The sequence below is a fragment of the Peromyscus leucopus genome, chromosome 3 (genome assembly GCF_004664715.2).
Source record: "Peromyscus leucopus breed LL Stock chromosome 3, UCI_PerLeu_2.1, whole genome shotgun sequence".
Lineage (NCBI taxonomy): Eukaryota > Metazoa > Chordata > Mammalia > Rodentia > Cricetidae > Peromyscus > Peromyscus leucopus.
Window position 1 is genome coordinate 13,484,015 of NC_051065.1, and position 17,587 is coordinate 13,501,601.

The 17,587-nt window shown below is 37.8% G+C and overlaps 1 protein-coding gene across 2 annotated transcripts in view; it reads left to right on the forward strand.

Moving 5' to 3' along the window:
* Positions 1–15,472, forward strand: part of Tmem168 (transmembrane protein 168) — a 28,822-nt gene extending 13,350 nt beyond the window's left edge. For both annotated transcript variants that reach the window (XM_028871791.2, XM_028871792.2), the window contains exons 3-5: positions 2,728–2,870; positions 4,594–4,868; positions 13,247–15,472. In XM_028871791.2, coding sequence (XP_028727624.1) covers positions 2,728–2,870; positions 4,594–4,868; positions 13,247–13,794 — 966 coding nt within the window. In that variant the 3' untranslated portion in view covers positions 13,795–15,472. The remainder of the gene's footprint in view (positions 1–2,727; positions 2,871–4,593; positions 4,869–13,246) is intronic.
* The last annotated feature ends 2,115 nt before the right edge of the window (positions 15,473–17,587 follow it).

The window sequence follows — 17,587 nt, forward strand, 5'->3', positions numbered from 1 at the left end:
AGGTACCCAAATGGTGCATATGGTCCACAGTTGACTGAAATATTATTCAATTGTGCATACCTATCTTTTCTCCTTCACCTGGTCTTCCAGCCTTTAAGTGAGGGTCATGTGGTGGTACATGCTGTTAATCCTCAAACTTGGGAGGCAGAGGCTGGTGGGTCTCTGTGAGTTCGAGGCCAGCCTACCTAAATGACAAGTTACAGTCAAGCTAAAACTATATCCTGAGACCCTGTTTCAAAAAACAAAAACAAAAATAAAAAAGGCAAAAGAAAACAACTCACCAAACCAACAAGAAATAACTACTAGATTATCCTCTACATTTTAATAAGATGTGCCATTTATAAACTGTTCTCTGTGTGCTAACCTCCATTCTCTGTGCTGTGTATGTATAAATATATGGAGTCTTCACAATTATTTGAAATAGCTATCATTGCTGTTCTTCTTTGCAGATCAGAAATGCTCTTGAGAGTTTAGGAAACTTGGCTTCTAGGAAGCCTCCACTCATAGTCCTCATTCTGTAATTGGCCATTGTACAGTTTCATATGTTTTTACACTTGGCAAGACCACAGAATTTCGTTCCTCAAAGCTCTTTTGCTGGTTATAGGGGAGCATAAGTAGATTTGCCTGAGTTCACTTTTGCAACTGTGTTTTCACTCTTATAAGGGTATGGCTTTAATTGTTTTGTGGTTTTGTCTCTTGAGAGACTCAGTGACAGGATAGATTTCTAATACTTTGATTAGAACTTTGATGACTGTACATCAAGATCTCCTAAGTAATATTTAGACAGTTAGATTTTTAAAAAATGTTCTCTAGATTTCTATTCTTTTGCTTCTGATGACTTCATGAGTTTTGTTGGGGGCTGGAGAGATACGACTTAGCTATTAAAAATGGTTACTATGCAGTTATGAAAACCAGAGTTGTGGTCCCAACATCCACATAATAAATACAGTGTCTCACAAACTATAACTGTCCTATAACTCTAGCTTCAAAGGATCTAATTCACTCTTCTGGCCTTTGAACACATCAGTACATGTAATTGCACACACACATGCATATACATTCACACAGACACAGTTACACATAAACTAAAAAATTAAAAAGATAAATCTCCCATTTAGTTATTTTTAATTCAACAAGCGTAAGCACTGTAATCCAATAAACACAAAGTCTTTTGAAATTATGTAACATGCATTACATAAAAACATGTATAAGTTATATAGCAGTTATGTAAGGTGTAGCATATTTATACTGATAGGGTTTTGGATACCATTAAGCTGGCATATGGGAATGTAAATATATACAAATTAATGGCCTTACAGAAATGATGTTCGATCAGACCAGGAAACAGGCATCAGGGAGAAGGGGCTCATGACCCTTCTCCTTTACCTTTTAAGAGGTCACATACAAAAACGGCAGGAAGTACCGCCTCCTTCAGGCCTATAACCCCAAGTCATGGGTGGAGCATATACCACTACATTTGTGTATGTGTGTATGTATATTGTACATAGTATGAAATGTGGAAATACTAAAAAAGACTCTATTTGAAGTGGTTTTAATCATTTATAAATTTTCATATTTTTCAGTGTTCATAAATTCTTTATCCTAAATAATCATAACTTACTATAGTTTATATTGTATAGTTGATAAACTAGAGTGTACCAAATTGGACAGTGTATCTGCTTTTTTATTATGGGTAAATTTTCTACTTTTGATCAGATGAATCACTCCTTAGTGTTGGCATTTGTTCCTGCACATAGGCCTATTATTTGTGCAGCAGCAAAGCAAGAATCTGGAATAGTACCAATATTAAAAAGCTACAGTACAGCTGGGCGGCGGCGGTGCTCGCCTTTAATCCCAGCACTCGGGAGGCAGAGCCAGGCGGATCTCTGTGAGCTCGAGGCCAGCCTGGTCTACAGAGCGAGATCCAGGACAGGCACCAAAACTACACAAAGAAACCCTTTTTCAAAAAACCAAAAAAAAAAAGCTTCAGCTTCAGTACGGGATTAATGATCATCTTTCTGTTTTATTTCAACTTAAATGGGCACTTTTTTTCTTCTGCTTTTTCGTTTCAGTTAATATTTAAACTTGGCTTCTTTTAAAAATGTTTTTCTGTCTTCTTGTTTTATGTGCTGCTTTAAAGGTATTTAAATGTCCTTAATTTTTTTTTGTTAGAATCTGCAATTTAGACAAATTGAGTTTGTAGTTTTTAAAAGGTAAACTATTATATAAAAATGAAATTAACTTTTTAGCTTTAAGGTCTTGATTTTCCTTTGTTTTATTCTTATAGTTTCTGGACTCTCTGGGCTCCACATGGGATGGGGACAGCCGAGTCTTTCCTCAAGCATCCTCTTTGATAAAGCAGTAGTCATGGTATTTGGAAAAGGGATGGAAAAGTGATGTGTATGTGGGTTGAACATGGAGAGATGGTTTTTGTTTCTCTTTCACATCAGAGTTGTTATATTTTTGTTTTTGGTTTGGATGGAAGGTTAACAAAATTTTTAAAATATGTGCTGTGTTTTGCTACAACTTCCAAAAGACTTTGGGATCCAATATGGTTCATTGCTCCTATAATTTATGCCTGTCTACAAATGTGTGCTTTTCCTTATTATTGTTTTTAGATTATGAGTTGTTATTTGTATCCTTGAACATAGTGGTAAAAACCGTGAGTCAATACACATGCGTGTAAATATCCACAAGCTATATAAATGTTGTTTTTTACTTTTTTAGCCCACAAATGGAATCTTCTTGAGCATGTTTCTCATTGTTTTGCCACTGGAGTCCCTGGCTCATGGGCTCTTTCATGAACTAGGGAACTGTTTGGGAGGAACCTCTGTTGGCTACGCTATTGTGATCCCTACCAACTTCTGCAGGTACTGTGGTCTGTTGGGCTTGAGAGTAACCACTCGACTATTAAAGTTTTCTTAATGATTATGATAGATTCTTTTTTCACAACTTTACTTCCAAAACGTAGTGCTCTTGTACTTCATCCTGTGTGTAAAACGACTTTAAGTGATAGTGTCATTTTCAGGATTAAGTGTACATATTTTGACGATATTTTTAGCTTGTACTTAAATAGGGCTCAGGGAATCTGCATGAACTTTTGAAAGGAAGGCCCTTCCTTAAGGAGGTGTCATGAAGTTCCTGGGAAACGATGTGAGAATGGAATGTCTGCTGGCCAAGAGCCTGCAATTCCAGTTCTTGGTTCCTTGAACAAACTGTAAAAGTGCTGAACCTCAGTGTCTTTACTTAAAATAGTAATGGTACTGTCACCCCTCTTGGAGGAACATTCTGGAGAGCTGGTGAGGTTTAGGATGTGGAAATACTCTGTACCATGAAAAATTCTGCACATGTATGAAACATTAGCAATGAAGGTTATTAAAAACTTATTTTATTGTAGTTTCATTCCATATAATTTTTGTCCCCCAAATGTAAGGGAAATTTGAAACTACAAACACCACTATTTTAAATCTTTTAATAGCTAATTTTATTTACAATAGAGAAAATAGTTTCTATCATAAATGATTCTGAAGACTAAATGTTGTTTATAGTTTCTTTGGTCAGGGTGATATTTTGAAATACAATTTTAAAAATCTGGTTTCAGTATTTGATAGGAACCCCTAAATAAATTTGTAACAGTGCTTCTGTGTTGAAGGCTCGCTGGAAGTAGAAGGGTCCCATAAGATGTGAATGTGCTTCAGAAAGGTCTCATCAAGTGAGACATGGCAGTTCTGCAGAAAGAATTTGTGGAAATAGTAACATATACAGTTAATTTTTGCCCTGGTTACCATTAAATGTCAGAAATATGTAAAAGATTTTATTTTAGTAAATACTGATGCATTTTGGACTAGGATTGATAGAATTGAAGTAAACTTGAGAGTTTTTAAATTTCTAATAGAAATTTCTTTTTGGAGAGGAGACCAGTGATGATTTCTGTTCCTTAACACTAAAAGCTTTTTATTTCTATCAGTTATAAAACATAGTTTAGTGTGTTTCCCAGGGTACCATTTGTTCCAATATCAGGTCAAAGTCTTCCGTTAGTGAAAAGTCTTAATAACTAAGTCTTTGTTAGTAGATAATTTATTTTTAGACTGCACCTTAAGTTAGTACATTTTGAACACATTACAAAGATTGTGTTTTTCACTACAGAATTAAATATATAATCCCATTCTTGCTTCCCATGTTTTCTGTGGGAATTTAGTTTTCTCAACAATAAAATGTTCTTTCCTTTCAGTTCCTACTCAGGTTTGTTCAGTTAGTACAATCCCGCTTTTAAAAGTTCTTATTCAGTATCTGTCATTTAGTAAAAACATAAGAATAGGGACAAAGAATAATGCTGTGTATTTCATGAGATACTGTTCCAGCCTTTACTGTTTTACTGATAAGAAATACAAGTCTTAGAAACTGGGTTTTGAGTTTTCTAAACTTAATTTTCAGCATAAAAGGAGCTATGGAAGAGAAACTTGCCATTTCGTTAGCATGACTGATTATGGTTCTTTGATAATCAATTATAGATGATAGATAAGAATGTAACAGAATAATTAATACTCTCTAGAAGCCAGAATAATTGTTTTCACTTTTTTTCTCCTTTTGCAGTCCTGATGGTCAGCCAACACTGCTTCCACCAGAACATGTACAGGAGTTAAATTTGAGGTCCACTGGCATGCTTAATGCGATCCAAAGATTTTTTGCATATCATATGATTGAGACCTATGGATGTGACTACTCCACAAGTGGGCTGTCTTTTGATACTCTGCATTCCAAACTGAAAGCTTTCCTGGAACTTCGGACAGTGGATGGACCTAGACACGATACCTATGTTTTGTATTACAGTGGGCACACCCATGGCTCGGGAGAGTGGGCACTAGCAGGTGAGCTCCCCTTCGGCAGCTTCATGTCGTGAGATCACAGGCAGTAAAGTTCTCAGCTCACTGCCTCGCAGGTGACCAAGGTTATGTGATGACTCTTCATTTCTTCGAGACTACCTATTTCATTTTAGTAAGCTGTAACAAGGACTTGAGAGTTACGTCTTATAGCAGTTAGAGAGGAAAGCATGGGTTTGATTTGAGACTTAGTCAGTCTCCCTTTAATGTGCTTTCAGAATCATTCCACACAGTAATGTCTTCTAGAAGCTGGTGAACCGTTGACTAGCACTTCTTAGTCTTTAAGTGCTGCAAACACACATTTCAGAGTGTGTCACATGTGCTGTATTAAAATCTCACCCAGACTCTTAGTGGCGGGCCATGCAGTAGGAGCAGTGCTGGGTCAGAAGCCCTGGCTCTGTCCCTGTGCCACAGCAGTGCTGGGTCAGTAGGTGCCCCACTGCCTTCGTTTTCACATCCATAAAACAAGGTTCCATTGTAAGCTAGAACATTCTTTAGTGCTAGTGAAGATTTTTGACACATTTATACCTTGTAGAGACCTGAGGGGGCAGAAACCTTAAGTTTACCTGCATATAGAAAAAGAAAACATTTTTTCCAAGAGAAGTTCCAGAGAAGTAAGGTCTTACAGTATTAAGTGAATTTGTAAGTCTTCCTAACTATAATAAAGATTTCATTAAGTTTTAGGCTTTGTTTTGTGGATTAGTATGTGCCCAGGACATAAGAGAACTTAGAACATGGTAGGGGCAGCCTTAAGTAATGCCTAGGTAAGAAAAATCATGGAATATATCATGAAAAAGTAAGGTCATTTTCTTATTTTAGATTGAAAATAGTTCATTTAGATTTAATTATATCTGGCCTAGTTTGAAATTTAGATCAAAACAGTAATGCAATAGTCATAAGATGCAAGCATAAATATGTGATGTTTTATCTTCATTGCCAGTTGTTTTGATTAGTGTAGTAACCAGGAGACTAGTAAAGCACTTCTGGGTGTGCTTGATGGCATTTCTAGAGAGGATTATCCCTGGGACTGGGGAGGACTTCCCTGAATATGTGTGCTATCCGATGGTCTGCTGCAGGGCTGAATAAAGTCAAAAAGAGAAAGCCAGTTAGCCCAGGTGTCCTCCTCTGCTTCTCCACTGCCATATATGAGCCGCTCTGCACTGCCATATACGAGCCTGTGTGTGATCACTGACCCCTCTGAACCCTGCAGCCCAGTAAACCCTGACATCTTCAGGTTGTTTCTGTCAGAAGCCTTGTTACATACATGAGAAGTCAATCATACCTACACTCTAGTCACTCCAGAAGGAAACAAGCTCAAACAGCAGAAGCTTTTAAGTCAGCTTGAGCCCACCAATTTCATGCCTGACTTGTGACTGAGGCTTTATCAGAAATAAAAGCAGCTTTTTAAAAACTTTATTTTTTACAATTTAATATTAAATAATGCAGTGACTATTTTGGGAATAAAGGCAAACATTAGGCACATTTTAAGTATCAGCTACTATGCTTAGTATTTGGTAAACAATATCAAATTTGATATTCATAAAGTCTTCTGATCACCTCTGTTACCTGCCAGTTTTCAGAGGATACAGTGGAAGCTGGAGTATGTAACTTCCTGTGATCAACCCCAGGTCTGCCAGATTCCTGACACATTTCTCCCATTCTGTTTCACTTTAACATCAGCAGGCACCTGATTCCAGAAGTAGCATGCTGTGGTTGAACAGAGTTGTTAGCGTGGATCACCCATTTTCAAGAAGAATAGGATATACAAGAAGGAATGCAACGTTTAGTTTATAAATTCGTTTCCTTAACCTGTAGTTCTGAATGACAATCGAAAAGAGCCTTCATGGCTACTTCAATTCTAGGTAATGAATAGGCGTCTATACATTCTAACTCAGCACTATAGAAAAGTTCTAGTCTATTAAAAACACTTTACAGAATATAGCTTCAGACTAAAGGAAGCACTGATTCTTGTAAACGTAACATTTATAATAAACTTTGCAAACCCAGTGTGGAAGGGGGCATAATTTTATTGGATATTCACATATCCCTATAATTTAAAAATATTACAGGACAGTATTAGGAATGGGATCTTTCTGTGTTGTTCTGGCTTGTCTTGAACACATGGACTCAAGTGATCCTTCTGACTGCTTCCTGAGTGGAGCCTGGGACTACAGGTGTACAACTTCGCACTCAACTAGCTAAGAAAATAATTTTGGGGATAACTCTTTTGTGTGTACTTCCATTAAGTACTTATACCTAATATAAATGTTTTTCAGAACATTTACATTTTCTTCTTAAATATTTTGAAATTTATTTCAAGTCCTTCTTTAAAAATAAATGCTACACATTCAGCTTACTAATACTTATATCACCTTTCTCTTTTAATAATAGTATCTAAATTTGTTATTCTTAAGTTTTATGAAGACTTAGGAAAAATTTATGAAAACTTAATTTTTAGATAGAATTATAACTTTGATAAATATCTAGATGTAACATTCTAGAGTAATATCTTTATAGTCTTTGAAATATACTACCAGTAAATTGGCCATTATGCAATTTCTTTGTTAGCCAGAAAGTTTTGTGGTTTTATAACTGTTCTAGAGTTTATTATACAAAGTAAGAAAGTAAATTACAGTGGAGAATGAGAATAGCATAGGATGACACTACCCTGTCTTACCTTGTAGTTCATGGGTGAATACTGTCATAGGGGCCTGGCCTGGGGAACCTGCCTCATGTGAAAGTAGTCAGCTTGAGGCAGGGCCATGAACACTCTTCAGATCGAGTTCCCAGACCTGCCTGACACAAGCCTTGCAACATTGATTTTGCCTTGAAATTGAGTAGAACACCCCTGCTCTGTGGAAAATGCTCTCGTTTGTTCCAAATCAAATGACAAGGGGCTTTAAACTGATTATTAATACCTGTCTCTTCAGCAGCCTTGAAGTATGAACGATTAGCACTAAATTTTATTTGGGTTAACAAATTAACATCAAGTTCAGAACAATGTTACTTTGGGAAGGAGAATCTCAATGTGCCTTTGTCCCTTACTTTGACACATACTACTTAGAATATGTAGTCTTTTTTAGATTTATGGGGTTTTAATATTGAACCTCATAATTTTCCCTCCTTGCTTGAGGGCAATGGTTCTCAACCTTCCTAATGTTGTCACCCTTTAATATAGTTCCTCATGTTGTGGTGACCTACCCCAACCATAGAATTATTTTTGTTGCTACTTCATAACTGTAATTTTGCTACTGTTATGAGTTTTAATATAAATATCTGTGTTTTCCGATGGTTTTAGGTGATCTCTGTGAAAGTGTCATTCAAGCCCCAAAGGGGTTGCAACCCTCAGGTCGAGAACTGCTGCTTTAGGGTAAAAAACAATTAAAGATAATTATCAGTGAGACAGAAAGAAATAAAAGAAAATGTAGATACTTTATAAAGTAGTTTATCACAAATACACAGTACCTTTAAAAAGCAGTCTTGGTTATTTGAAACTTATCAAATGGCTGTTATTGGAGATAAATGTTAAGTGCTTTGTATTTGGGCCAAAAGCCAAGAGTAGCACAGAACCTACAGGAAAGCAGAATAAAATAAAACAGGAGAGAAATAACTCAGAAGGCTTTATTGCTGCTGTAAGTGCCTTGTTGATGTTAAAAGAGAATTAGGGTAGACTATGCTGAGGAATATTGAAATAGTTGTGAGTGCAATGCTAAGCAGTGATATTCCGTGGAAGGTGGAATTTGTGTCATTGCTTGTAGTCTGTGTAGTCTGATCTCTGAAGACATTTAATATATCTGGAAATCATGAAAAGTTAACTTTTGGACATTGTTTGAAAAAGTGGAAGAAAACTAGTTGTACATGGAGACCATGTATTGAAGTGGTTCCTTTAAAATAGTGTATATGAGTGTTAGAGAAATGCATAAAATAGTTTGCATTCTTAGCCTTTCTCATAACAAGCTGATGAATAAATTAGTTATACAGAGATAATGTGACATAGCCTGGCTTTGAGGTCCTATTACAAGCAGAGTTACAAATTACAAAAGAGACTTTTATTAGTTTGATAGTTTAGCAAAGAGGATGTTTTCTCTTAGTAGAAATACATATTGTGAAATTAGTTGGTTGGATTTTTGCTAGTGAATTCCAACCTTTTAAAGCTCTTTCTAATTGTGAAAGTTACAGTTGCTCTGTGGAGGGTTTCTTTAGGCTTTACAGCCAGCAGGGAAATGATCCTTGAAAAGACGAGAATGAATCTGGGTCTAGCCCAGTTTGGTACTGGTGCTGGGCAAGGATGTCTAGAGTCTGACATTAGCTCATGTATTTTTGCCATTATTTGCAAAATTTTAGAAAAAGTTTTCAGGTAACAATGAACTCAGCCCTGTGAGTATAACAAAACTCAAAAGACATGTTTACATTGAAGCTTCTTACAAAGTAAATACGGCTTCATCCATAAGATGGGTTCTTGATCAAGATAAGGTGTAGTGGGAGTTTTCTGTTCTGCCTGCCAGCTCCCAAATAACTACACGGAGACTTCTTATTAATTAAGAAACCTCAGCCGATAGCTTAGGCTTGTTTTCAGCTACCTCTTATAGCTTAAATTAACCCATTTCTATTCATCTATGTGCTGCCCCGAGGCTTGTTTACCTCATCTACATATTGCATCTACATACTACATACTGCATCTACATACTACATACTACATCCTGCTCAGGTCTCCTCATAACTCTGCCCTTCTTCTTCCCAGAGTACTCTCTGCCCCCAAAATCCTGCCTAGCCATCGGCAGTCAGCTCTTTATTAACCAATGAGAGTGATACATATTTACAGTGTAAAAAAGATTTCTCCACAGCTAGGAAGGTCTAGGGAGAATGACCAAAGTAAATAGAATCCCTGAGGGAGGCAGGATTTGTTTGGCCTGGCCCTAACGTAACATGGAAGTCAATTAAGCTGTTGGAAAGTACAGTTGACATCACTCACAGGGATGAATTTTACAGCCTAGAAATAATGCTCAAGGTTTTAGGGGGAAAGGGTCTTTAGTAAGTAAAACATAAATACTAGAAGATCTGGGCAGAGCCTAGGTCATTAGATAGCAAAGGATCACCACATTGTAAACTGCATCCATTCCCAGAGTTCTTTGAAGGATGCCTGTAAGTTAAACTTTCCTGGCCTATCCGGTGCTTATCTGTATGCACAACCACTTTTTGCCCTCTCCTGTTGCTCCATTTAAAAATTTTGGAAAATAGAAAAAACTATTTTTCTGTTAGGAAAGGCAACAGATTTCCAAATACCCAGTATTTCCTACTGCTGTAATTTCTGTAGGGAAGCTTCTGTGTTGTGTTTGTCCTCATGGTATAAACATCCCTCATAAAATTCTTGTAAGTTTTACTTTATTATAGAATAATCTGATTATTCTATAGTTTATTTCTGTCCCCCTTATTTCAGATTTGGTATTAGCCTAGACATCAGTGGTAAGAAGTACTTGTAAGTTTGCCTCTACTTCTGTTCTTTTCTTGGGATAGATCCTAGAATTGACATGATTGTGTCCTTTGGTCATTGAGACAGAGCCAGGGCGATCGAGGACAGGAGAGTTGCCTCGGGCACACAACTGCAGGGGAAGTGTCCAGTGCCTTCATTCTCTATGCTAGAAAGACTGAAGACGATGCTGGCAAGACTCAAAGACCTGCGGAAACCTAGCCTAATGGCAGGATACAAACATACAGGAAGTTTCCTTTTGTATATCAGTGGTGAACTCAATCAGGAAAGCATTCCCACCCACAGTAGATTCAGAGAAAAAGGGGGGAAAAGTATAAAACAAAAAACTAGGAATAATCCTACCCAAGGAGGACAAAGGCCACTATGGTGAAAATTGTAAAACAACTAAGAGAACAATTAAAGAAAGCAAAAATTCTCCCATGTTTGAAGATTGGGAGAATTAATATTATTAAACTGCCATATTGTAAAAACAAGCTACAGATTTAATGCAATCCCCATTAAAATACTAATGAAATTCATTACAAATAAGAAAAAAAAAATCCTGAAGTTTGTAAGTGAGGGCTCCGTGGGTAAAACCACTGAACTAGACGATTTTGTGGGTAGAAATAAAGGGTGATTGAGGAACTCAGACTGCCAGGCTGTTGTAGGGTGGGCAGAGAGAACAGCAAGTGGCAGAAAGAGCCCTGTGGATTTGTGGGGGGCAGGTAGCAGTGGGATGGTGCTTGTGAGTCAGCACTTCTGGGAGGTGATTAGATGAAGTGGGGTGGGAGCCAGGACAGCCTGGGGGCTAGCTGGGGACTTTGATCTGTTACAGTCTGTTTGAGTTCATCAGGAACTAGGTGTGTGTGTGTGTGTGTGTGTGTGTGTGTGTGTGTGTGTGTGTGTGTGTGTGTAAGGGATAAGGGAAGTAATGACTTTTCCTGACAAACAGAAACCCACTGAGCCAGGACAGCCTGGGGGCTAGCTGGGGACTTTGATCTGTTACAGTCTGTTTGAGTTCATCAGGAACTAGGTGTGTGTGTGTGTGTGTGTGTGTGTGTGTGTGTGTGTGTGTGTGTGTGTGTGTGTGTGTAAGGGATAAGGGAAGTAATGACTTTTCCTGACAAACAGAAACCCACTTTACAAGGTTTCTGATGAATGCTGGGTTTAGGTTTTGTTTATCTGCTAGCAATTTTACTGTTTACCTGGTCAAAGTCCAGCCTGAGATGATCCAGACTATGATTTTTTTTTTGGGGGGGGGGATGTGCTGCTTTAGACCTAACAAAATTCATGAAAACAAAAAAACTGAATAACCAAGCAGGCTGAACAAAAAGTGCAGTGCCTCTAGTACGTAGTATAGGTGCTGGGATGTAAACTAGCGTTATATATGTAGTAGTGTGGAGCCAGAAGGTTTCTCCAGTCCCGCCTGGTCCCAAGGTCGCACAGCCGCTTATAAAATAATCATTCAGAGGCTTAATATTATTTACCAATTGTATAGCCTATGGCAGGCTTCTTGCTAGCTAACTCTTATAACTTGACCCATTTCTATTAATCTGTAAGTTTACAGTGACTGTGGCTTACCAGTATTTGCACATCTTGCTTCTCCTGGCGGTGCTGGCATCTCCCATCTCTGCCTCTCTTCTTGTCTCTCTGCAATTTCCCGCCTAGCTATAACCGGACTTGCCATAGGCCAGATGGCTTTATTTATCAACCAATCAGAGCAACACATATTCACAGCGTACAGGAAGACCTCCCACAGCAGTAGTAACTCTACTCTATCCATGTTTCCTGGAGTGTTACTTTTCAATGGCACTTTCCTTCTAGTGATTGGGAAGCCTGGTACAGAGCAGTTAACAGAACTTACTGGTTTTTGTCTTTAACAGCCCCGATGTGCCTCTCCCTCTTACCCGTCTTTCTTTTTCCCTCTGCATCCCTCCTTCCTTTTTTTTTCTTTCATTTCTACACACCTTTCTCTTCATGGAATATTCTGGATGGCTCTCTACTTTTTGTTCAGGCAACTTTAGAATCTGGAAGAGCTATTATGTTACTCTGAGTTGTAGGACCACTGTAACTACAGTAGCTGTGAAAGCAACCAGAGATAAAACTGAAAAAGTGTGGTTTTGTTCTAATAAAGTGCTATTGTGTAAGTAATTATTGAGTAATATTAATTAATAATTCAATAAAATTAACTTTTCTATAAATTTAAAGTTTTACAAAGTCTCCTTTTGATTTTCTACTATGGAAGAATATAATATCAACCTAGGTCATAAAAGCCAGTTGGCAGCTTTCATTAGGGATTATGAGCTCTCATTTGCTACCCAGCTTTAGAACGTTTGCTTTTCTGTCTAATTTTACTTTTCTTTTACTAAATTTGTCTACAGTCTCTAACTTACAGTAGTTTAGTTTAATTATTTTACATGGTACAAAAGCTAGATGCAGTCAATGCAAAGCATATTTTATGTTTAGATATTTTACCACATGAGCACTGTGGTAATCTTGGGATGCTGGGCAGTGTCAACCAGTTGCAGATCCTTGCCAGACAGTCACAATGGTAGACAGCTAATGCTTTTATGCACTGTGTTGGTAGGCTTTGGTGTTTGTGTTTAGTAGGTGTAGTATATTGAATACAATTTGAACTTACACTGTTTTTATTCTAGAATGATCTTTATCTGTATGCAACTTTATTATAAATCAAGAAACATATATATAGAAATCAGTTTTCTTCAGTTATCATAGCATATTTTAGGTCTAAAAATATATTTTTAAAAGTATCTTGTGAAAAGACACTTTGAAAGTATCTTTCATTTTTCTGATTATTGTTACTTAATATTCTAAAAATATAAACAGAAACAAGAGACTTCAAAAATTACCACTGAACTGAATTTTTTCTTTTTCACAGGTGGAGACATACTTCGCCTTGATACGCTTTTAGAATGGTGGAGAGAAAAGAATGGTTCCTTCTGCTCCCGGCTTATTATCATATTAGACAGCGAGAATTCAACCCCATGGGTCAAAGAAGTGAGAAAGATTAATGACCAGTATATTGCAGTTCAGGGAGCTGAGCTGGCGAAGACAGTGGATATTGAAGAAGCTGACCCCCCACAGCTGGGCGACTTTACAAAAGACTGGGTGGAGTACAACTGTAACTCCAGTAACAACATCTGCTGGACTGAGAAGGGTCGCACGGTGAAAGCCGTGTATGGTGTGTCCAAGCGCTGGAGTGACTACACGCTGCACTTGCCCACAGGAAGTGATGTGGCCAAGCACTGGATGTTACACTTCCCTCGGATTACATATCCATTAGTGCATTTGGCAAACTGGTTATGTGGTCTAAACCTTTTTTGGATCTGCAAAACTTGTTTTAGGTGCTTGAAAAGATTAAAAATGAGTTGGTTTCTTCCTACGGTGCTGGATACAGGACAAGGATTTAAACTGGTCAAATCTTAATTTGGACACCAAGGAAAGATATTGAGAGTTCATGTTACCATGTATCACTCACTAACTTGCCATTTTTTTGTATACTGTATTTTTATTTGTGGGAAGTATCTTGCTACTTTTGTAGCTGCTCTCACTTTGTCTCTTCTTAAGTAATTATGGGATATGTAAGATACTGGGAGGAAGCATGACTTTATACTAAAAGTATGCAGAGGGTCATAAAATGCTGAATGTAAATGTGTAAGAGATGTTAAGAATAGCAGTGCACTTTCAAGCATGTTTTCATTTCTCTCCAATGAAAAGAAAAACGGTTGTTTATGCTCTGCAGTGGCCAATGAAGAATTCTTAATGCCTTATTTTCTAGGCATACATTAGAGAATATAGACCAGACAAATGTGTTTACTATTTTAAGAAAACTACCAGTTTACTTAGTAGAAGATTCCTTCATGTGTGTGACTCATAGGTTTGACTCCAAGACTATTTGCAAAAGAATAAGCTCTTGGAGCAAGAACAGACCTGTTCAGGACGACAGCGACATGCCCTTTCTCCATCACACCCAAATGTCTTGGCTATGACCTTTACCAGTACAGCAGAGAAGCCCCAAATGCCTTTGAGATGAAAACATTGTTGTAGGTAACAATAAGAGTTTAGAGCCTACAAACTGTTTCTTCCTGCGTTAGTAAGGGACTCTGAAAATAACTGGTAATTTTAAGAGTCTTTCTCAGGGTAACTGTTTTCTTAATGAGTGGTATTTCCAGCTATAACTCCTTTCAAATAAATTGCCATTCTTTTCACAAAGTACTCTTATAAAATAAATGTAGCAATTTCTCACTGACCAGTTCATTCTATTTTAAGTATCTCTGTGGAGTTAGTGCTCTGCCATGAAAATTATTTTTCAGATCCTCTTGTAAACTTTTTTCTGCTAAGGTCAAAGGATGGGAACAGATCATTTTTGTTGTTGTTGCATACTTGTATTATGTAAAAAAGTATTCATGTTGGCAGTTTTAGGTAAGCATAATGGTGTGGTTGTAATTTTTAAACTTTAATTCAGTGTTTTGTTGGAGTAAAGTAGGCACTGATCAGGATATCACCTTAAGAGGTAATTCACTTCTTGTTCCCTTCCAATAATACTTACATTCTGAATTTTCATCCTTGAAAGAGGGAAATATAATTAAATTATTTTTTGTTAAAGTGATGTGACTTCTCACCATTGAAGCCATTTTTCCATCTCCAGAGAGAGGAGGTAATGCACCTACCATTTTCTGCCGACTTCGAAACTGAAGTTTTACTGAGGAAGAAGTCACAGCATCAGGGAACGCGTATTCCACTATCTATGCAGCATTGCCACAGCCTGACGATTTCTATGTTTGGAATATTGTATTCTTAATACTTTGAATAAAATTTTGTTAAAAATGAAATTTTTATTTAATGTGAAATTAAGAGTTCCTGAATATTTTACTATATTAAAAGTGGAAGTTATGCAAAATGCCTGTTTCATGTTTGGTGGCAGGTTGATTTGAAAACATACAGTATTGTATTGTTTATATTTGTATAATCTTAATGCAGTAGTGTGATGTGTCATGATTACTGTTGAATAATAATGTAGAAAAGCTATGAGCTGAAATTATTTAGTCCATGGCTTCTTCAAACAATTATTGCTAAGTAAAATCTCCTCACATTTCTCAACCAATAGCAAGCAAATTAGTTTTCAGTAAAGCATATTTTTTTCCTCTAAGAAAGCCCAATGTAAAAGTATATTCATTTTTTTTATAAAGTAGAAGTATTTAAATGGTACTAGAGTTACATTCAAAATATGGCAGCCATTTAAAACCACAAGCCGTGTGTGTGTGTGTGTGTGTGTGTGTGTGTGTGTGTGTGTGTGTGTGTGTGTGTAGTAGTAGTAGTAGTAGTAGTAGTAGTAGTAGTAGTAGTAGTAGTATAAGAACAACCAAAAGAAGTCTTTGGATTGTAAGTGTGACTTGAGTTAACAATAAAAAATTATAGTCTGTCCACTTGGGTTAATATTCCTGCCCCCAAAATAAAAAGCTTAATAACTTTGGGATGGAATCTTAAGTGAAAGCTCCTGAATCTAAATCAGTAATCCATAATATAAAGAAGAAACTTTGTAAGAAGGATAAAATATTTGCTTACTATGACCTAAAATTTTGAAAGACTAGATCAACAATGAAATAGACATTCACAAGATTGCCATTTTATACGTTGTGATGTGATGTTGTTACTTGGAGTGAAAGGAATCAGTTTAGGCCAAAACCTTACAATTACACAAAGCAGAGAGAACATGGAGATAGTTTTCAACAGAATTTGTGTCCCTGCTGAAATCACAAAAGTGCTTGCCCTTGAACACATTTTGAAGCTGGACCAGTCATTAGTTGGCCACTCCCACAATCTCTGTGCCACCTTTGCCCCAGCACATCTTGCAGGCATGACAAATTGTAGATGGAAGGGTTTGTGGCTCGGTTGATGTCCTAATCCCTCTACTGGAAGTCTTGCCTGGTTACAGGAGATGGCTGGTTCAGGCTACATATCCCCCATTGCTAGGAGTCTTAGCTAGGGTCATCCTCATAGATTCCTGGGAGTTTGCATTGCACTAGGTTTCTAGCTCTTTCAGAAATGCACCCCCCAACCCCAGATTGCAGTTGTTGCTTCCAATACTCTCTCCCTCCATCCTCACCCCCCACCTGACCCCTCCTGTTCCCATTCTTGTCTGTTCCCCAGATTCATGTGTCCCCCGCCTTGTTACTTAGCTTGTCTGGGTCCATAGGTTGTACCGTGGTTATCCTTTACTTTATGGCTAATGTCCACTTAGAAGTGAGTACAAACCATGTTTGTCTATACCATGAGAGGGAGCTCACCCCTGACACTGCCTGGAGGGCCAGGATGCAGAGGCAGGATAAACTAGAGACCTGGGATAGAACTCTTGAAAAAAAAAAATCAATGAAATGATTCCTAATGTTATTCTGCTATACTCATAGATGGTCCCAGGTGACAAAGAGATATCATCCAGCAACTGATGGAAACATGCAGAGACCCATACATAGCCAAACATTAGGCAGAACTCTGGGAAACCTGTGAAAGAGAGGGAGGAAAGATTGTAGGAGCCAGAGGGATCAAGGACACAAGAAAACCTGCAGAACCAACTAAACTGGGCTCAGAGGGGCTCTCGGAGACTGAATCAACAACCAGGGAGCCTGTGTGGGACTGACCTAGACCCTCTGCATATATGGGACAGTTGTGTAGCTTGGTCTTCTTGTGGGACTCCCAACAGTGGGAGCAGGGCTGTCCCTGACACTGTTGCCTGCTTTGGGGACCCTTTTCTTCTGCTGGGTTGTCTCGTCCAGACTTAATAGGAGAGGAGGTGCTTATTACCACTGAAACATGTTATACTATGGCTGGTTGATATCCATCAGAGGCCTGCCCTTTTCTGAAGCAAAGTGGAGGAGGAGGAGTGGGTGTGGGGAGAGGGAGAAGCTTTGGAGGAGCGACTGGGAGGAAAGGAGGGAGGGGAAATTGTGGTTGAGATGTAAAAACAAATAAGTTTTAAAAAACCAGTTTTTAAAAAGATAGGCACAGCAATGTAGGCTTTCTCCCCATGACTTTTCAATTGTGTTGTTACCCTCAATATTTTGTCTTAGCCAAGTAGGTAATCGTAGCACTCCTGAGGTAGAGGCAGGAGAATCATGAATTCAGGATCAGCCTGGGCTATCAAATGAGAGCCTTCCCCCCAAATTAAGTATGCAAGTAACTAAATAAATAATGTATTTCTGACTTTATTTTAGTTTTCTCT